This window comes from Lissotriton helveticus, chromosome 8 (assembly GCF_964261635.1).
Source record: "Lissotriton helveticus chromosome 8, aLisHel1.1, whole genome shotgun sequence".
Classification (NCBI taxonomy): Eukaryota; Metazoa; Chordata; class Amphibia; order Caudata; family Salamandridae; genus Lissotriton; species Lissotriton helveticus.
Genome location: NC_136069.1, coordinates 847438659 through 847461369, shown reverse-complemented (window position 1 = coordinate 847461369; position 22711 = coordinate 847438659). Strand labels below are relative to the sequence as shown.

The 22711-nt window shown below is 46.8% G+C and overlaps 1 protein-coding gene across 3 annotated transcripts in view; it reads right to left on the bottom strand.

The window, feature by feature from the left end:
* Positions 1 to 22711, bottom strand: part of ATP11A (ATPase phospholipid transporting 11A) — a 912970-nt gene that overhangs the window by 666958 nt on the left and 223301 nt on the right. For all 3 annotated transcript variants that reach the window (XM_078657659.1, XM_078657658.1, XM_078657657.1), the window contains exon 2: positions 12880 to 13002. In XM_078657659.1, the coding sequence (XP_078513785.1) occupies positions 12880 to 13002 (123 nt within the window). The remainder of the gene's footprint in view (positions 1 to 12879; positions 13003 to 22711) is intronic.

The window sequence follows — 22711 nt, the reverse complement described above, 5'->3', positions numbered from 1 at the left end:
TGGCCAGGCCGGTAGAAGGGGTCGCTCTTCCGGCCGAGGCAACCAACGACCCTATTCATCCTTCAGAGGAACAGGCAGGGGCTTCTACCCCCCTAGACAACCCTTCTTTCCCCAGAGAGGAAGAGGCCCGAGAAACCGCGGCTCAAGAGGTCGAGGTACTTCCAACACCTCCAACTCTACAAGTAAGTACTACTCCTTCTTCTATCCCTCCCATAGTAGGGGGCAGGCTAAAACAGTTTTATCATGTTTGGGATTCAATTACCCAAGACCCATGGGTTTTAGAGACCGTCATGGGTTTCAGGATAGACTTCTTACAGATTCCCGTCCAGTCACACTTACCCCGCCCCTTTGTCCTCTCAGAAGATCAAGAAAAGATCGTGGAGGAAGAAATCGCTTCCATGCTCAAAAAGGACGCAATAGTGGAGGTTCCCTGGTCCGATGCGAGATTCATAAGCACACTGTTTCTCGTTCAGAAAAAGGACAAGGGTTGGAGACCCGTAATAAACCTTCGAGAAGTCAACAAATTCCTAGTTTATCGCCATTTCAAAATGGAGGGTATCCACCTCCTGAGGGATCTCCTTCTGGAAGGGGACTGGATGGCCAAGTTAGACCTGAAGGACGCTTACTTCACGATTCCCATGTACAAGGAACATCAACCCTTCCTTCAATTTGCTTGGAAGGAACATCTCTACCAGTTCCAAGCTCTTCCCTTCGGCCTCTCTTCTGCCCCTTGGTGCTTTACCAAGATCATGAAGTGTGTCGTTACAATTCTAAGAGAGAGAGGTATCCGCCTCATCATTTACTTGGACGATATTCTTATCATGTCCCAATCACATTCAGACCTCCTAAGAGATCTAGAAACCTCCATGAACCTGTTAGAGAGCCTAGGGTTCATCATCAACAGAGACAAATCCATGCTCTCTCCCTGCAGAACTATAGAATTCCTCGGCTTCACTCTAGACACCACAAAATGTCTCCTCCTTCTTCCGGCCAAGAAGATTGCCAAGATCCGGAAGGAGATCAGGTCCGTTCTGAAACAAGAGTCTTTAACTCTCCGCGAACTAGCCAGACTTCTTGGGCTCCTTTCTTCTTCCATCCAGGCTATTTTTCCCGGCCCTCTGAACTACCGTGCACTTCAGAGAATAAAGAGGAATGCTCTCAATTCAGGTCTGTGGTATGGGGACCTTGTCTCTCTGGATCCGGATGCCAGAACAGAGCTCTTTTGGTGGCTGGAGAACTTAGACGCCTGGAACGGCAAAGCTATCTTCGGCTCATCCCCGGATTTTGTCCTAGAATCAGACGCCAGTCTTCATGGCTGGGGGGCTCGTTTGGGGGACCAGGACACCGGTGGGGTTTGGACCCTATCGGAATCCTCCCAACACATACATTTTCTGGGATTAACGGCTGGCTTATACGCTCTTATGAGCTTCAAACACTCCATCCAAGGGAGGTCCGTTGTTCTGAAGATGGACAACGTTTCCGCTGTGGCCTATATCAATCGCCTTGGAGGGACGAGATCTGCGGATCTCTCAAATCTTGCAAGGAGACTTTGGATGTTCTGTCTGGAATACAAAATCTCCCTCAGGGCGGAATATCTCCCCGGGAAATCGAACATTTCAGCAGACTGGAATTCGAGATTCCTTATAGACTTCTCGGACTGGAAACTCGATGTGAACGTCTTCAATTCCCTCTCCCACTTTTGGGGTCCCATGGACGTGGATCTATTCGCCAGCAGGCTTACCTTCCAACTTCCCAACTACTTCAGTTGGATGCCAGACCCGGGCGCTCTTGCTGTGAACGCGTTTCTCCAACCCTGGTCCCACTTCCTGGGTTATGCCTTTCCTCCTTTCGCCAGGATTCAGAGAGTCCTTCAGAAGGTCAGATCGGATCAATGCTCCCTGATCCTGATAACTCCCTTTTGGCCGTCCCAAGCCTGGTTCCCGACAGCCCTGGAACTAGCATGCGACATCCCCTTTCTGATCCCAGCCTCTCCAGGCCTGGTCTCAAACGCAGACGGGGAAGATCACCGTCTTATTCTCGAGGGGAATTTGAACCTTCTTGCCTGGAAAGTGTCAGGCAATCTAACGAGCTGTCTGGACTTTCGTCGACAGCTCTCTCTCTTCTCGGAGAATCTTGGGCACCTGGGACACACCTTAGATACAACAGCATTTGGAAGAAATGGTTTCATTGGTGCCTGGAAAGGAGTCTGGATCCCGTGGAGACTCCTGTCGTGAATATCGTTAATTTTCTGGTCGAACAATTTGACAGAGGCCTTTCCTATCGCTCTATTAACTGCTTCAGATCCGCAATCTCCGCTGGTCACGCTCCTATCAACGGTAAATCGGTAGGTAAAAATCCTATCATTTGTAGGGTCCTCAAGAGTATAAGACTAAGGAGACCCCCTAGACCTAAATACCAGACCCTTTGGGATGTCAAGTGCATTTTAGACCTTTTTTGTTCCTGGCCAGATAATTCTTCCCTTAATAGAAAGTTTCTCTCCTTTAAGCTTGCTACACTCTTGTGCTTAATTTCCTGTAGGAGGGTTTCTGACATCAGAAGCTTAGACATTTCAAATAGATGTTATGATATGTTTGGTGTCAAGTTCGAATTACTTAGAAGAACCAAAACGATGTCAGATTTTATCTTCTATCCTCGTTTTGACACCTTTCCTAAACTTTGTGTGGTTGCTTGCATGAAAGAATATGACGCTAGGATGTCTCTCCTGCGCCCCAATGACGCAAATCAACTCTTAGTTTCCTTTGTGAAACCTTTCAAACCTGTTTCTTCCACCTCCATTGCTAGATGGGTTAAGTCTACCATGAAGCTCGCTGGTGTTGACCTCTCTAAGTTTCAAGCACATTCTGTCAGAGGAGCTATGGCCAGTAAGTCCTTCTGGTCAGGTGGTAAGTTGGATGATATTCTGAAAGCTGCTGACTGGTCAAATGCTAATACCTTTGCTCGTCATTACTGTAAGCCTATCGAGCATATGTCTGAGGTGGTCCTTCGGGGCTACGAACATGCATAATGTAGCCTCCGGTCTTGTAATGAAATTGCGATTCTCCTATTAACATGACCAGAGAATCTGGATTTCATTAAAGACACGGAGGCTGACATTATCCCTCCCTCCTCCCTTTCACAACTTGAGGGGTGTCAACTTATTACATCTACATCTTTGATATATTGTATTTGTGCATGATTTTATGAATTGCTTCAATTGGTTTTAATCTTTGCTATGACCATGTGATGAATTTGCTCTTCAGGCTCTTGGTTCTTACTCATTTCTTTCTTTCAGGCAACTCCGTTTAACCGGCTGGCCTTTGACTTGCTGAAGTTTCTTCCTTGATGTTTCTTCTCATGAAGTTGTTTCCCGTTACCGGATCTCTCAGTTCCTTTTGAAGTTCTTCCTGCTGCGATTCTTTTAAAAGAGGCAGATCATCTCCTAGATACATCCTTTGTTATGACTCTAGAACTTTATCCTTTGTGATGTAGTGCGGCTGTGTGAGTTGCTATTAAAGGATAAATGCATAATGTCAGCCTCCGTGTCTTTAATGAAATCCAGATTCTCTGGTCATGTTAATAGGAGAATCGCAATTCCTAATGATAAGAAAGCAAACAAAAAAACTGTTTGTCACAATGTTGTCCACCAAAGTAATTTGTTATTCACAAAGATTACTAATAGATGTGTACATTAATGTCAGGGGCCAGATCAAATCAGGTCCATCAGTACATGATTTTCACAATATTCTGGGGTGGTCACTGAGCAATTCCTTTATTGAAACATATTCCAAGAGGGCCAAAACAACGCCAGATTTCCACAATAACCACACAGAATGAACTTATTTACAGTGATGTAAGCTAAACTCATGGACATAATCATTATCCTGAAAACCTCACAGATCTGCCCCCACTAGGGCTAAGTTAGACACATTTATAGCTGCATCCAACCAGAGTCAATAAGGGGGACCCTCCAATGCTGGGCGGCGTGGAGCGCCAGCTTCTGCCTGACATAAGATCAGAGGAATCTGTGAGGAACTGGAGAGATTACTTGGAGGGAGCGAGATCCAATGGATCCTGTTAAGTCAATCCCTAAAGTAGTGTGTGAGATTCAGGTACATGTTGCTGCAGGAAACGGGCCATCTGCCCATGTGTATTGTTCATGACACCTATATGCCAGGCCGGGGCCGCAGGAAATCTTAATGGGAGTCACACTGGTGAAGCACTGTGGTGAAGATAGGGATGTTGCCCTGTCCAGCACTGTGACCCAAAGAGGGATTCCACCTTAAGGGTGAGGATCACAACCCATGTATGCCTGAAAGGTGCCGCTGGGAATCTTGAGGGCTATCACCCTGTATGCTGAGTGTGAGCCACACAAGAAGTTGAGGGTTGTTGCCTGTAAGTTGTTTGCCACTGGGAGTTGGGAGAGGCTACTGAGTTATCGGAACGCATGCAGTACATTGGTCTGCCATCAGAGACACACAGTACTTAGCATGACAACAGAGGAAACACTGGGGAGGTTCAGAAGGTTCAGAACCAGTGCCGGCCACTACTAGACTACAACTCATCATCAGCACCAGCCTAAATTGACTTAATCCAGGACGGCCGAACTCTCCTGTGCCTTCCATCTTGTCTCAAGCAGGAGCGGGTAAGACTGCACCTCAAGTCACTGAGCCCTTGGGGAGGAAAAATGCACTAACTGAAGCACTGGGGGCACTTAACTTTGAATAGCCATTGTGGGACTTCTAAAACCTGTATTCTCTAGCCGGCCTAGCTGGGATGTTGCCTCAAGTAAATGTGAACTAGCAAAGTCCATAGCTAGAAGAGTGTGACGCTGGTGCCCGTGGGGACCGTGCTCGTAATACAGACCTTAAGAAGAGTGCGTTATTATTTAATGTGTACTTATTTTGTTTTGTGTGTGTGTGTATAAATACTACTTTTTAGAAAAGGGAGTATTTGGCTGGACATTCTATTATTGTGGTAACTGAACATGGATGGAGTTGTGAGGCTGTAATCTCCTTATACCTACCTCCTCCTCGAGAGGCCTTGGACCACTTGACTCACACTGCCACTGAGAGTCAAGTGCAGAATGGATACTAGACCCAGGTATGCATTGTCCATAATAGGTGGGGCTTCGGGACATCAGGAGAAAAAGGCCTCAACCACCACGGTTTGGTCCAGTAGCTCCTGCTTGCCCCGTGGGTCTCTGAAAGGGATTCTGACAATCAACAAGATAATGCTCTGACATTCAGAGTCCCTGGCAAGTGATTGGCAGTTAGCCAGATCCATTGGAGGAATGCCTAAGACCACTGACAGCCTACTTTCCCCACACCACATTGCTATCTTGCTGTCCATCAAGATCTGGACCGACCAACCTTTGATGGAGGGGAGGAAGGCCTTGAGCACCAGGCAAATCGCCTGTAGTTTTAACCGGTTCATGTGAAGAAACCTTTCTTCCGAAACCACAAGCCAATCATCTCCAGATACTGCAAGTGAGATACCCACCCTGAGGTAAAGCCATCTGTCACTGCAGTGGCCATGGATATGGGGGTGGGGGGAGGGGGGGTTGTTCGCCTAATTCCTCCACCAGACTACTACTGCTTCAGTGCTGGGAAATATCACGATGAAGCCTGACAGGTCTCCTATGTACTGTAGCCACTGCATACAAAGACACCAATGCAGGGCCTTCATGTGCCAATGTGCATGCGTGACAAGGAGAATGCAGGAAGCCAGCAGACCCTGGAATCATAGGACTGGATTCCTCTTACCCAGTGTGGGGCCACGTCCTTTATGCCTGAAACCCTTCTAGGCATGAGGAGGAAAGGCGCAGAGAAGAGTGGTATCCAGTACTGACCCTATGAACTGGAATCGTTGGGAGGGCCTCACCTGAGATGTTTTCTCCTTGGTGGAAATGTCCAGGTCGAACAGCAGGGACACTGTCACTGAAAAGGGTGCAACACCACCTCTTGTGTCCCGACATGATCAGCCAGTCGTCCTGATACAGGTAAACTGGAATAGTTGACTGTCTGAGATGGGCTGCAACCACTGCCATAACCTTGATGAAGGTTTAAGTTGGCAATGTTAAGCCAAAGGGGAGTACTGCAAACTGGTAATGCCTAGAACCCACCACAAATCGTAAACTCTTCTGCCCACAGGATTCGGATGAGGAAATACACATCCTGCAGGCAGAGTGGCATCATCTACTTTCCAGATTGCAAAGTAAGGGAAGGGTGTAACCTCTTTCCACTATCAGAAGGGCACAATGGTCCTAATTAATGGCCTTCCAGGACAGCACAAGGAGGACATTCGGCTTCCCACAGTTCTGAGCGAGGTTAGGGAAGAGACTAAAGACTGCCTTCCGGGGAGGAGGAGACTTGCTGGAAGGATCCACATCCCTTACCTCTGCCTCTACATCATGGCCCAGCAGCGTTGGATCAGCAGGTTCAGGGACTGGTGTGTCTGGTCCCTGATAGGGTTGTCTATGCCAAAAGGAGGAACTTCTGGCAAATCCCCGACAGCAGCAAAGATTCCTGTAGCCTCTTTGGAGTTACGGCTGTTGAAGACCCAAAGAGTGGGCAGTTGCCTTGCTGAATTTCAATCTTCCCAAGGCGACATCAGCTTTTCCCCCAAATAAATGAGTTCTGTTAAAGGGTAAGTCCATCAAATTAGATTGTACATTCGATGAAACAACAGAGGTTCTGAGCCAGACATGGCATCTGATCGAGATATAAACAACAAAAGGTACCAGAGGGTCTCGAGGAGTGTGCCCACAAGGAACAGAAAGCCAACCTATCCCTGCAGACCAAAGTGATACAACACAGAAGATTCTCAACAAGATGAGGAAAATACCCATCAGTCACCATACGGATCCGCCCTTCATCATTTGGGATTTTATCCGTACCACCCGTCTGAGAAGCTCGGTGCCACACTGAGAGGTCAACCCGGTGGTAAGGGGGTTCCTCAAAGGAGAATGGCAGTGACAGTGTGGTAGACCACTCGATGTTAGTAAGTGGCCCTAGATATGGGACTGGGGTGTGCAGTGCTAGAGAAAGTGATAAAGTGAAAGAAACCAATAAAGAGTGTATTTAAAATTGGTTTGAATAGGCACTTGAAAAGAAGTTTATTCCGTGTTAGCCTAACATACCAAAGTATAAAAACAATACAACCTAAGGCCTTCTCATAAGGTAGACTGCTCTAGGTCAGGATAGGTCAACTAGTTTCTGCAATACTGGGACTGTTGTTCCCTTGCATTCATCAGGACCAATATAAATAAAAACTACTGCACCAAGTGAATTAAAATTTAAGTGAAAAATGACACCAGGGTAACAGTGCAAGAGCAAAGAAGTCACCTGGCACCGAGCTTCTCAGACGGGTGGTACGGATAAAATCCCAAATGATGAAGGGCGGATCCGTATGGTGACTGATGGGTATTTTCCTCATCTTGTTGAGAATCTTCTGTGTTGTATCACTTTGGTCTGCAGGGATAGGTTGGCTTTCTGTTCCTTGTGGGCACACTCCTCGAGACCCTCTGGTACCTTTTGTTGTTTATATGCCTGTTGGGGATTGTACCCAGAGCGAGGTCTGTAAACTTCCCCTAGGTCCCCCCCTACCGTAGTGTTTTTGTTATCTGATCGAGATACCCATCGCTTGTGCCACAGAGTCCGCAGTATTAAATCCAGACTTGACGATGTACCTAGACGCAATCTGACCATCATTTTGAGAACAATGGAGGGGTGCACTACCAAGTTAATATAGCATCAATAAAGAAGCTTGATCAGTGTTTTCTTTGCAAAAATATATCAATCTTTATTTGAAACAATCCATGGGATTTGTGCAAAACGTCAGCCAACGCGTTTCGTCCAAAGGTTGAACTTCATCAGGGCAAGCGTAGCGGAAGGTGTATATGTCTATTATGGTGCTTGTGAAAGGAGGTTCTGCTGGCCCAATCTGGTCCGTACCCTGGTCTGAGAAAATTACAAGTGTACTTGGTCTTGTAGCTGCATACAATCTATGGGCCTCCCTGATAAGGGCCAATAAGGTATTCCTGCAGTCTCCTAGAAAGGCGTCTCGGCTCACGGAACAGCCATCTGACCATCATGCTAGACTTCCTGAAAAGTGTCTGTATCTCTTCAGGAACATGAGGCAGGATCAGTTGGGTCATGTCCCGCAGGGCATGTACATAGTGAGCCAACAGACAATTTATACTTAATGATTTCAGGGCCATACTATCAGCTGACGATATCTTCTTCCCACCATGCTTCTAGCCTTTTGGATTCTCTGTCTGAGGGGATTGGGGGATAACATGCCTTTTGCCTGCACTGATGAGTAGGATCCCTGAAAGACCAGCTCTCCAGAGAAAGGTGAGCAAAGAGCAAGTATGGGTCACCAGGAGCAGGGCAAAAGCATCTGGCCACTAGTGTGTTTATTGCAGGTGCAGAGGACAGCTTTTACCAGGCTGCTAAGACAGATTCCACCACAGCCTCTTAAAAAGGCAGCAGGGCTCTGATGAGGGTGTCGAGGTAGTCAGACCTCCATTAGATCAATTGTTTTTACATCCACTGAGGGTAATTGCAGGTCCAAAACCTAATTATCTATCTCTAATATGCAGGGTAAAGACAGAACCTCTGGGGTAGGAGGTCCAGGAGGGAATTCCATTAACAATTATAGCAAAGTGTCCAGGTCAATGGCAGAGGACAGTTCGGGATCTCAGAAGGGTCTTCGCCGGCATCATCATCCTGGGCATACAGATCCAAAGGGTTAAAATCTCTATCAACAAGATATGGCTGCTTCTCCTATAACACTCTTCTTCCATACGTCTTTGAGCCTCCCTTCTGGATCTCTTCTGAGGATGGGGCTCAGCAGTCAAGAAGGAGGCGCTGATGGGACAGAGTGCGGCTCTGGTAGTGATGGTGGCATTGGCAATTTCCATGTCAGCCCTGGTGCCAATCATGGACCACACAGCTGTACACTGGTACAAGGCTGAAATGGGCTCTATATATTATAACAATAACCAATTTCATATGCCAGGTGTCTAGGCAAGATGGAGTGCACTTCACTGCAGAAGGGAACAGGATCTTCTTTAATAACATCAAGGAATGCATCCAGTTCTATGTGCAACTAAACACTGCACACTATACACACACAAAGACTCTTGTCAGAGACACCCTATTGCTATACTATGTGATTCAGAAAGCGGGAGCATGCAAATGCCTGTCTTTGCCCGTACATTTCTCCGAAGCCTTCGTAGGAGTCTTGTAAGCTCAAACACTCCTGTATGTGTGGGTAGTAGTGTGCAAACATATTACCTTCTCAGCTGAGATCTCTCTTTTCAGACACATTTTGCTCTACCCCACGCTACTTTTTTTGTACGATCCCGCGAAAGACTAGCAACATTGTAAATTTTGTAGGGGATAGAATTTACATTTTCTTTGATTACAATACTTATAATTAATAGCTCTCACTACTGAGGTATGGGGGGAAAGTAGCCTCTCCACTCAGAGCTTTCCAGGCTATAACATGAGTGTGTAGTAGGGTGGAAGGGGAGACTGGCTTCTCCGCTGACACCTCTTCTCCGGGTGACCTATATGCATACTAGTGTGTGGGAGAGACTGGCCTCTTTACTGAGAATATGCTCTCAGGTGATGTGTGACCATAGTAGGATGTGTGAAAGTACTTGCTGAGACCCCTTTCTTGGATGATGGGTGTGTATAATAGGGTGTGCATTTGCCTCGATGCTAAAACCGGTCTGTCAGAGGAGAAAAAGGCATAGTAGGATGTGGAGAGGGACTGGCCTCTCTTTCAAACCTCTCTGTAGGATGACAAATGTGCATACTAAGGTGTGTGAATGGGTTGGTCTCTCCGCCGAGACCTCTGTCTCTGAGCTGATAGGTGTAGGTAGTAGGGGGTGAGGAGGGACTGGTCTCTCCGCTGAGAGCTCTCTGTTAGATTACAAATATGCAAAGTAGGATGTGGAGAGGTACTAGCCTATTGTTTGAGAGCTCTCTGTCAGATGACAAGTGTGCATACTAGGGTGTGTGAAGGGACTAGGCTCTTCTTTGCAACCTCTCTGTAATGAGGCGATTGTGTAATAGGGTGAGGAGAGAAATTAGTCTCTCCGCTGAGACCGCTCTCTGGGCTAACAGGTGTGCACCGTAGGGTGTGTAAAGGGACAAACCTCTCCGGTGGCACAACTCTCTAGGATTACGGATGTGCATAGTAGGGTTTGGGGAGTGACATGCCTCTCTGCTGAGACCTCTCTCTGAAATAATAGGTGTGTGTAGTAGGGTGAGAGAAGGAACTGAACTCTCCTTTCAGACCCATCTCTCAGATGACAGGTGTGCGTAGTAGGGTGCGGAAGGGACTGGTTTCTCCTTTCAGATCTCTGCTGAGACCTCTCTCTGTAATGATGGATTTGCGCAATAGGATATGGATAAGGACTGGGCTCTCCTTTCAGACATCTCTCTCTCTCAGATGACGGGTGTGCATAGTAGGGTGTGGGAAGAGCCTTAACTCTATTCATAACTCTGCACAAACCAATAAGCATAAATAGTAGACTCTGATAAACACCATTTCCAGCAACAGTCTTGCGAGATGGTAACTTAAAAAAAAAACAAAAAAAACCTTATACTCTTCATAGTTCTGATCGTCTCAAAAACAAGGACCTCAATATTCAATCCTACTAGTAGAGTGTATTGAGAGCTCATCTACTCCTTTTTACTATTCACAATCCCGCAAGAGTCATGCGAGATTGTCAAAATTAAGTTAAAAACAATATACATTTATTTTCGTTACAGTACTTATCCCTTAGACACCTCCTCTCTAAATCTAAGAGGGCAACATGCTTTTCTGCTGCATTCTTATATAGCAATTTTCTTCATTTCCACAACACCTCCATTTTTTCACAGTAAACAGTAATGGCAGTCATTTCATTTCTAAAATTCCAACATCAAGCCAATCAGAGTGCTTGTTGTTGGGGGACTCAAGGGGAGCCTCTCGCTCCCGCAAGAGCGTGAGGGCTCATGGGAAAAACGAGCCTCTTGACCAATCACAGGCCTCCCTTTTTGATTCTGCACTAGTCACAGGACGTTTGCAAGCCCATCTGTCAAAATAGACTAATACTAAGTGGGTTTGCACCAAATCACAGACAGCACAATCTGAGGACCAAGATCTGGCTTCCTGATGAATTTCAGCAGTTTTTGCTGTAGCCTTGTATAAAGATGTCAATGAACAATGCATGAGGATTTTGCCTCTTGGTACCCCCGCTTTATCAAATGGGGCCTAAGTTACTTTCTCTCTCTGTTCCGGTGCGCTTAATCGTGGATGCTGGTGTTCAGGTCACCAATCTCTCACAATATAAATTCAACAAAAGAGCATGCCTCACCCTATGCTCCGAGAGTCTAAGTACAATATTAATTTATTGAGGTTAAGGGGAAAACATTATGCCAACACGTTTCAACCTCTCGGTCTTTTTTAGAGGTCGACTACGTCCCCCAATATGCAGCATAAGAGTAGAAAAAGAGTAGAAAACAACCTCTCATCAGCTGTGAAAAGGACCGAGAGGTTGAAACGCATTTGTGTAATGTTTCCCCCTAACCCTGAATAAATGATGTACATAACAGACAGACATGTGCAGTAAGCACAGTAAAAATTCAAGCTCAAAACTGAATTTGATTACTTACAAACTTGGTAATGAGAGGAGCGCTTTGTTTTGGATTGATATACTATTATGAACCCCAATGTACCCCAAAATAGGTCTAAGTGGTTGCACGACCTTTTACCTACATTCGTCCTACCATTGTTCTACATAATGGGTTTGGCGCTGACCTTTTACCTAGTTCGGTGCTGCATAAATGTCGTTTTGTTTTCTCCAAAAACTATCCTCTTTTATTATGCATGAGGATTCTCGGTATCAAAGCAGGATTATCATCTATTGCATAATAACTCTGTATAAGAGTCATCACTATTGTCATCCTTGTCTGACATGCCCACAGTACCATGACACATCTATGTAGAATCGCTAAGGGTACCTTTTGGGTATATAAGCACCACATCTTCCCTGGGCAAACCACAGGAGAAAGACGTCCATGCTGACATGCTGACATGCTGACGGGAGACGCTGAGGTCCCTGTACCAGATACTCCAGCACACAGTGGTCTGACATCCATTGTGGGGTGTTCAACTCGAGACCAAGATGGGATGCTATGCGCTCTCACATCTGGTAATGGGGTTGGCTCTTTCCTAGGAGACTTCTTGGCTATACACCTCCATACATGCTAGGTATACTTAGGTACACCTAGTCAGGATTGCGTCGTAGGAGTACGCATTATTATTGTCATGTATCTATATGCCTGCCTAAATTCATTGTTTTAGAACTATTGTAGAATTCTACCTTTTCTTTATTACGCTGGTGTTTATAACTGTATATATCTATTTCTGTCTCATGCTTTTTGCAGCACATGTATTTTATACTAGAATGACGCAGGTTCAATAAATATTTATTGAAAACGTCCCCACTGTTTATTCTTTATATTTCTCTGAGATCAAGTGAGCACCAGTGACTGAGCGGAAATTACTGCACTGTTTCCACGATCCCTGAGCGGTCAGTGTTGCCATGTTCGATAGTTGCCAGAGACTATTCGCTCCTTGCTAAGAGGGGCTCATAGTGGCACTATGAGCTAGCTGGTCTACAGACTCCCATATCCTCAGGGGGTGTATGGAATCATTCTGGACAACAACCCCTAAGTTTATGTTGTCTAAACGCGCAGATCCTATATAGATTTGTAGGAACCATGCAACAATACAAAGAAGCTCAACAAAGGTTTTTTTTGTTTTGAAATTCATACAGTTAAGACTGGACAAGTCAAATTTTTAAGGAAGTAATCTTACCTTTGCAGAGACTATTCTGTTGTCAGGATATCTTTGCAGAATATATGCATCTGTGCCAGGAGGGGGTTCTCGATGTCCAATGTAAATTGTGCGATTGTCTACCCAATCTTCTTCCCCAGCACACTGTAGTTGAGAAAACAACACGTTATTAAAGGCTAACCCAGTTTTAAGCAATTGAATAACAGAACTTGTGAGGGTGCCACAATGTACCAGCTACTTCATCTAATAGAGTCTGTAAAAGCTGTCAAGTACCAGCGATAAACTTACAAAAGCTTTACAGTAAAAATAAGAACTGCAATGTAAAAATATTGTCTTTTTGCCCTGCTGTCCCTTGGGCACAACTAATTTCCACTACATGGGAGAAGGACAGTTTGACACCAAACTAATGCCGCGTGAATCAGATTTTAAGGAAACAGGTTGTTAAATCCTAATCTTGGCAAAAGAAGTGAATCATTAAATGACACTGGTAAATGCAATGTACATTCTGATGTGAAGTCTTCTGCAAAACTGGTAACTAAAAGGTTTGTGGACAATCTTTACACCCACTTCCTAAGAAACACCACAGCTACATGGCATTTAACACCAGGTTTCTTTGAGACATCACTATAAAACATTTGTTTTTAAACATGGTATAGAATTAACTCATTAGTGTGAGTTCGGATATGTCTCCCCACCACATGGTGTGTACTAATGAGTCATTGCATGAAGGTCTAACTGAAAATGCTTTGTGGCTAAAAATTCCTTTCACATAGCTATGATTGTCAATTAAAGCAGCATACGCGACAAAGCCAACATCACATGCTCTTAATAGTTTACCTCTGAGCAAGATTCTATAAATAAGTACGCTAGTACCTCATTAAATATTACCGTAACATGATACGTGGCTAATACAATTGTTGTTAGCTAATAAGTGGCTATAAGTTACCTTGTGTTCTCATATTAAATCTAGTGTCACCAAGCAATGTATTTAAGTATAGAAGAAAGTTATGGCTGAAATGTTTGAATTCATTTCAGTCACTGGAAATTTCTCGCGGCAGCATCGCAGACCATTGTTATTTTGCCCACCATGCCAACTCAGTTTGGCCCCAGACATATACAAATCAGTCTTGACCCTGCTCCAATCAGAACAATCCTTGACCCTGCTCCAATCAGAACAATCCTGCCCAAACTGCTGAGCCAGGTCCTTCCTGAACTGGAGCTCAAGCAACCCAAGATCAGTTTTGCCCTGATTGGGGCTCTTCAGTCAAGTGTGACGGCCACATACCCGTTGCACTTCGGGCGTCACACTGAAGTATACCAAGCTATGCATGGCTAAGGTGCACATATGGAAGACAGATTTTAGGGCTGAGGGTGGTGATGGGAGTTTCTCTTGGGAGTACACTGTAGAAACTATTACTCATTCCAACACTATAGTTATGTCTCTATGATATATACATCATGTGGATTCACTATTTTAATTGCCTTTCACCTCTTGACACAATACCAAAATAGTTTGGGATGTGGGTCTGTGATACACATATAATATCTGTCAAGGCAACAGCCACTGTTACCAGCTATGTTACGACTTTCCCAACTGCACACCTTTAGCCTTGAAAACAGCTCAAACTGTTTTCAAAAGGAAGGTGTAATTTGCTCGACTTTCAACTCCTGTTGGGTCTTTCAGTTGACTTTTTCAGATAATACATAAGAGAAGCACACAGGAGTTTAAAAAACCACATATCTATAAACATTGGTACCTTTCACTTAAGAATATTACCTTGTACTTTCTTTTTATGCTGAACATAAAATATCAGTCTAACAAGTGATGGTTCAACAACAACAAACTGAAATGCAAAGAATAAATGATGAATTAAATCTGTATTGTAGGACAAGACTATATGCGTAGTTCTGCTACTTATCACTTGCAGCACTCTCATACTGTATTTGGATTCTGATTCAGCTTCCTGCCACTCTAACAGCTCTATTATTCATAAGTGACAATGTAAGTCACTGTATGTAGCATGACAGGATGGCGGATATTCTCTAGAAGTTAAAGGAATTTATTCCTCCACTTTCAAAAAAAAGCAGGTCTCACCTATCTCACGAGTCTGTCTGTTCTCAAGTTGATCCATTCAGTAAAGGTGGGATCACCTTTAGACCCATGTCATGTTGTTTTCATATTTCTGATCCTATTATTACCTCCTTCATCCATACCATCAATTTAGTGGATTGTGCTCAAACTGAATTTAGAGCAGCATATGTTAGAGAGACTGCTCTTGCCTCTGTCAAATGTTGCTGAACAGTGGTGGTTCAAGATTACTTTGATCTTACTGGATCTATCTGCCACCTTCATTAGTGTATCACAGTGTTTATGCATAGATTACTGGAGACCAGAGCCAGAGGAATGGACTTATAGAGCCTGTCCTCGGTATTTACCAAATTCATGTAGGCTGTTAAACTATCTAATTTTACTTCCCCGCATAGAGCTGTTAGTTGCGGGAGCCTCGGGGCTCTTTAGTCTTTTTTGATACACATATTTATAAATTAAACAGTGTCAGTCACTACTGTGCAGTTATTGTTATGACAGAGTTTCAATAGAAAGTGCGCTTTTTGTTTGACTAATAACGTTGGCCGCGTTCACCAGATTTACATTACTTTCCACACAAAAAAAACACTCAGCTTCTTCAAGAAAATATTTGCAATGATCCATCAAGTGGGACCAAGATAAAGGGGAGGGGTCCCAAAAACGTTGATTTCCCATACAAAAGTTTGCTCTTGATACAGAAAAAACAACTAAACAGAAATACACCAAATTTGGCAGAAATTTTAAACTTTACTCAGAAAGTTTTCATTTTGTGATTTGGTGTAAATCCTTTCAGCCTTTTGCAAAATTAGATTTCAAACAGGTACTTAGGTGGGTTAAAAAGTTAAGAATATCAGGATAGTCCCCTGGTACAGAAATGTTAGAAAATAGGGCCCCCTGATTAACTTGGGGAAATCTTTCTACAGTCAGCCATTTCGGTACCATGGAATGCGGTCTCGATCCTGCTATTCCAAGTGATCTGACTGACTGTAAGCAACTTGGAAGAAAATGTAGCGGTCACCATTGCAAGACTCAAGGACTCGCCCCACGTGTTCTGAAAAAGTTTTTGAAATAGGGCATAAGTGGACAGAGACCCGGAGGACCCCAAAAAGAAATTGTGGTGAAAAAATGTTAACCGAATGTACACGTACTCTTGTGGTATCCAGTGCGGCCCTCCTGTGAGCTAAAACCAGCAGTTCAATCTTCACCCCCATGGTGCAGTGGTACAATGCAAGTTTCCTCTGGGCTGTAGCAGCAAAATGGGTGGGAGACTTGAGCAGTGGATACTGAGGTACCCGGAAAAAGAAATGTACAGAAAAAAAATGGAAATATGGTTTGGGCTCCTGTGGAATGTTGGGTGCAGTACCTGGCCAGAGGCGTAGTTGAACAGGTGCACTGTAGGGGCATTGGACAAATATGATTTTAAAAAACTGAATTGACTGCAAGAAAATATTCAAAAGTTAAAGTGATGTTAAACTGCCATTTAAAAAATAAGAAACACCCTAAAATTCATAAGATGCGGTTTGAGCTAACTAGAACTTGCGCCCCCACTATACAGTGCTTACAACCTTACATATTAATTCACTCATGACATTTTAAATAGCATCACTTATGACATCTCAAATGACACAACTGGTTACATCATCCAGTCCTTGTGAAAGTGTTCTATGGGTTTGTGGACTTGAAGTAATTCAACACGCTACATGTGTGGCCAATTTTCAAATCACCTTAAATGCATTACTCTCACATGACCCGCAATTTTAAGTAAAGTGGTTGACAGGTATGAATTTGCCACTGACAGAACAAACGTTCCTGAGATGAGCATAATGACTTACAACTTAGAGCCTTGCTTAAAACCCCAGTGTGAGATAAGCCACCTTTAAGTGGGACATCCCTACATTCTACATTATTCACCAATCTTAAATGCCTCAAAACAAGGGAGTAGCCAGAAAATTAAGATAACCCCACACTTTAAACTAATGCTCTGAGGGCACCAACGAAGCAGATGAGCCCTTAACTCCTTAAAAGAGTTCCCTTGTCCCTTCCATTCAAGCATCTATCCCTTCATCCTTTCGCCCTCCTATCCACCTGCTGGTATCCACTATTTCAGCATTACATTCTGTCAACCATTCATTCCATATAATTTCCTGTTCCATCTTTCCACTCTGCAATCCATCCATCAATCAATCCACTCTGCCACCCATCCCTCCACTCTGGCATGCATCTATTCCTCCGCTCTACCATCCCATGCACCCATCATTCAACCATCCATTCAGCCATATACCCATCAATTCTTTCTGCCAGCCACTCTGTCTCCAGTCACTCATCCTTTCACCCACTCACCCATCCTTTCACCAGTCCATCCACATATCCATCAATCCCTTTACTCTGCCATCCTTTCACCTGTCTATCCACCTCTCCATTCACTCATCCTTTCACCCACTCATCCATCCTTTAACCTGTCTGTTCACCTATCCATACATCCCCTCACTCTGCCTTCCTTTCACCTGCCCATCCACCTATACATTCACTCGCTCATCCATCCATCCCTTTACTCCACCATCCTTTTAACTGTCCATCCACGTGTCCATTCATCTCCTTACTCTGCCACCATTTCACCTATCTATCCACCTAGAGACATATCCATTCACTCATCCTTTCACTCACTCATGCTGTCACCCACTCATCCATCCATCCATCCTTTCACCTGTCCATCCACCCATACATACATCCCTTTACTCTGCCATCCTTTCTCCTGCCCATCCATCTATCTATCTATTCACTCGCGCATCCATCTCTTTACTCTGCCATCCTTTCACCTGCCCATCCACCTATCCATACATCCCCTTACTCTGCCAACGTTTCACCTATCTATCCACTTATTCATATCTATCCACTTATTCATTCACTTATCCTTTCACCCACTCATTCATCAACCCACTCAATCATACACCCTTCCTTCTATCCTTCATTCCATTCAATATTCCTTCGGGGGGGTCACTACTCTCCTGCCTCAAAATACACATCCACTACTTCCAAACATCCCTGTTACATAGACTTTGTCTGTACTAACATATTAGTAATATTTAACGTGGGCACTGGTGGATAATCTATTATCAAATAAGCTTTTGTTTTCCGCACAGATTTTTTTAAACAGGCTTTGGTTTGAGCAAAAACTGACTTTGAAACATATCTCTGAAAACTAAATAAGATGTGCTCAGCCTGTGCTTCTTTTAAAATGGAGTACCACTTGCAATTCAAGTGTTAATGATTTGTAAACGGTGCGCTATATATCTTTCAACGTGCTCAGTCACCAGTAACTTTATGATGTATATGACTATGTATATCACTATCACTATGGTATTATCAGTGATAATTAGTGATGTCATCACTGATCTCATCAAAGATGTAGCTTAGCAGCTCACCCATGCACCATCTTGGTGAAGTTTGGTGACTGTCAAATCAAAGAGCGTATTCTGTCTAAAGTAATGGAGAGGAATGGTTTCTCCATCCCAGAAATACCCCAGTTCTGCCTTTTCTCAGACATGTCAGCAGCGGCGGCCCAGCGCCAGCAGGAAAGAAGTTTACAAGGATGGCACGATTATTAAGAACTCAGGGCGCCCGGGCATCTATTGTGCAACAGTCTAAACTGAAGGTGCTAGAGAAAGGACAGTTTCATCTCTTGCTGATTGATTGATTGATTACATTGATTGATCTCTTTACTAATGTACTAGAGGCTCAGGAGTTCTGGCGTGTTTTTCTTCTCTAACTTTTGTTACTCTCTCTTAGCACAATTGAGTAATGTAGTGGTTAAAACAGTACATGTAAGGGGTGCAGATTCCCGCCGTTTTTGGGTCATAAGTGTAGCAGGGTGCAGAACCATTGCATTTTTTTTCGGGTGCAAGGGTGGGGGGTGCGGAGGTCACACGGGCAGCCTCCCTACCCCCAAGTTGGGCCTTTATTAAAAATGCAAAAATGCCAAAGAAAAACAGATATAATGCACTCCAGCAGTAGGTAGTTGGATTAGAGCCCTGTATAGATCACATCAGGTTCGAGCTGGGTATAGCTACCTGAAGTTACAGGATAACAAATATTTTGGACTGAATTTATCTATAGCAAGGATAAGATTCTGGAATTCTAAGGGATTCAAGGAGTTAGGTGATTTTGTAATAAGGGACAACCACACCAAATGGGAAGAACTCATCTCGCCGTATGGGACACAGTGGAACTTGTGTTTTTTTTTCTTTTTAAGCTTTGGGCAGATAACTCATTTCATACTAGCCACTAATATTCAGGAAGCAAGTCAAGAAGTCCACTTTTGTATGCGTACACTTGTTAAGAGTAAGCTCACAGGTATTGGAAATTGGTTTAGGTTGTTTCGCAACCAACTGGCGAGCCTACCTTCAGGCGAGGTCGCCCCCACTCTCCGCTGATCCTGCCGACTCCTGCCTCGCTTTTTGCCGCTTGCCTCGCTGCCTGCCTTGGACGCCCCAGCCGCCGCTGGGCCGCCGCTGGGCCGCCACTTTCCCGCCGCTGACTCCCGGCGGACACGCCCCCCTCCTGCCCATTCGCCGCCCCGCTCCCGCCACCCAGCTGACCCGCCCTCCCGGCTCCTTACTTATGATGCCCACTCCCACGCGCAGCGTTGACGCGCAGCGGGCACGCCGATTGTGCGCCGAAGGCACGCCAAAGATAAGCCCGTCTGCGCCCGTCCGCGCCTGGACCGCGCCCAGTGCCAGGACCCCTGGCCCCCGCCGATGCAAGATGCCCCGACAGACCTACGACGCCGCCGCCCTCAACGCACTCAACACCGGCCGGATCCCTGGATGCTACCGAGCCACCCCGAGACGCACACACGGACCCTTCAGCTGCCACTCCTGCAAGTTCTCCTGCATCCGGACCTGCACGGCACCCGCACCCGCCAACCCGAAAACCAGCAGCAACCACCTCAAGTGCATCCTCCTCAACACCCGCTCCGTCCACAGACACGCCGTGGAACTCTGGAACCTGCTCGACACAACATCACCAGACATCGCCTTCCTCACAGAAACATGGATGAACGCCTCCTCAGCACCCGACATCGCCATCGCCGTCCCAGACGGATACAAGATCACCCGGAGGGACCGCGTCAATCAGACCGGAGGAGGCATCGCCATCATCCACAGGAACACCATCCGTGTCACGACCATCATCGACGACACCTTCAGAGCCGCCGAACACCTGCACTTCCAGATCCACACCGACCCCAAAACCACCCTCAGAGGCACCCTCATCTACAGACCCCCGGGACCACGCACACAATTCAGCGAAGACATCGCCGACTTCATCAGCCCGCACGCCCTCCCCTCCGTTGACTACATCCTCCTCGGGGACCTCAACTTCCACCTGGAGAACAACAACGACCGCAACACCACCACCTTACTGGACAACCTCGCCAACCTTGGTCTCAAGCAGCTGGTGACCACCCCCACCCACTACGCCGGACACACGCTCGACCCCGTCTTCTCCTCCAGCAAGGACATCGCCTTCAGCCACGCCACCGGACTCCACTGGACGGACTACAGCTGCGTCCACTTCAGCTTCAAATTGAACACGATCCACCACCACCAGCAACAGGTTGCACGCAGAAGCTGGAACAAGATCACAGCCGACCAGCTCGTCGCATCCCTGAGCCAGGACCCCCCCGCCAGCTCAGCGAACCCCAGCCAGGCCGCCAACAACCTCACGAGGTGGATCAGCAACTGCGCAGACGACCTCGCCCCACTGAGGACCCCGCCCAGCAGACCCGGCAGTAAGAAAGCACCATGGTTCACCGACGAACTCAAGAGCTCCAAGAAGAACTGCAGAGCCCTCGAGAGAGCCTGGCGCAGAGACCCAACACCAGACAACATGACCACCCTCAAGCTCGCCACCCGAAAAAACCACCAACTGATCCACACCACCAAGAAAACCGCATTCAAGGAGCGACTAGACAACAACGCACACAACAGCAAAGAACTCTTCAAAATCGTCAAAGAGCTCTCCAACCCCAACGCCGGAAACAACGACATCACCCCTTCGCAAGACCTCTGCAACTCCCTCGCCTCCTACTTCCACAACAAGATCGCAGACATACACAACAGCTTCAGCACTCAACCAACGCACGCCACGACCGAACCACCGCCCCCCACCACCACCCTCCGCGCCTGGACCCCGATCAGCACCGAAGACACCATCCGCACGATGAACTCCATCCACTCCGGATCTCCGACAGACCCCTGCCCTCACCACGTCTTCAACAAGGCCGACGCTGTCATCGCACCCCACCTGCGGGACATCATCAACAACTCCTTCGACATCGCCACCTTCCCGGAGAGCTGGAAGCACGCCGAACTCAGCGCTCTACTCAAGAAACCATCAGCAGACCCTACCGACCTCAAGAACTACCGCCCCATCTCGCTGCTCCCGTTTCCGGCCAAAGTCATCGAGAAGACCGTCAACAAGCAACTGGCCGCCTTCCTCGAGACGAACGGCTACCTCGACCTCTCGCAGTCTGGCTTCCGGGCCAACCACAGCACCGAGACCGCCCTGATCGCAGCTACAGATGACATCCGAGCCCTGCTCGACAACGGAGAAACAGCGGCCCTCATCCTCCTGGACCTCTCCGCGGCCTTCGACACTGTCTGCCACCATACCCTAGTACAGCGCCTCAGCAACGTCGGAATCCAGGAGAAGGCACTGGAGTGGATCACCTCCTTCCTCGCCGGAAGGACACAGAGAGTCCGCCTCCCCCTGTTCAGATCGGAGGCCACCGAAGTCATCTGCGGCGTTCCTCAAGGCTTCTCGCTCAGCCCAACTCTCTTCAACGTCTACATGAGCCCCCTCGCAGCCATCGCACGCCAGCACAACCTGAACATCATCTCCTACGCCGACGACACCCAGCTGATCCTCTCCCTCACTAACGACCCCACCACCGCCAGAGCCAACCTGCACGAAGGGATGACAGACGTAGCCAAATGGATGTCGAACAGCCGCCTGAAACTGAACTCGGACAAGACGGAAGTCCTCATCCTGGGATCCTCACCCTCCGCCTGGGACGACTCCTGGTGGCCCCCCGCCCTGGGCAGCGCACCCAAACCAACTGACCATGCACGCAACCTGGGCTTCATCCTGGACTCCTCCCTCTCCATGACCAGACAAGTCAACGCCGTCTCCTCGTCGTGCTTCAACATCCTGCGAATGCTACGCAAGATCTTCCGATGGATCCCCACCGAGACCAGGAAGACGGTCACCCAGGCCCTCGTCACCAGCCGTCTGGACTACGGCAACTCCCTCTACGCCGGAACCACCGCCAAACTCCAGAAGAGACTCCAGGGGATCCAGAACACCTCAGCACGACTCGTCCTGGACATCCCCCGCCGCAGCCACATCTCCGGACACCTGAGAGACCTGCACTGGCTCCCGGTCAACAAGAGAATCACCTTCCGGCTCCTCACCCACGCACACAAAGCCCTACACAACCAAGGACCAGGATACCTCAACAGCCGCCTCAACTTCTACGCTCCCATGCGCCAGCTTCGATCGACCAGCCACGCCCTCGTCGCCGTCCCCCGTATCCGAAGAGCCACCACAGGAGGAAGGTCCTTCTCCTAACTGGCCGCCAAGACTTGGAACTCCCTTCCGACCCACCTCCGCCTGACCCAGGACCACCTCGCCTTCAGGAAGCAGCTCAAGACCTGGCTGTTCGAGCAGTAGCGGACCCCCCCCCCCCAGCGCCTTGAGACCCTTCGG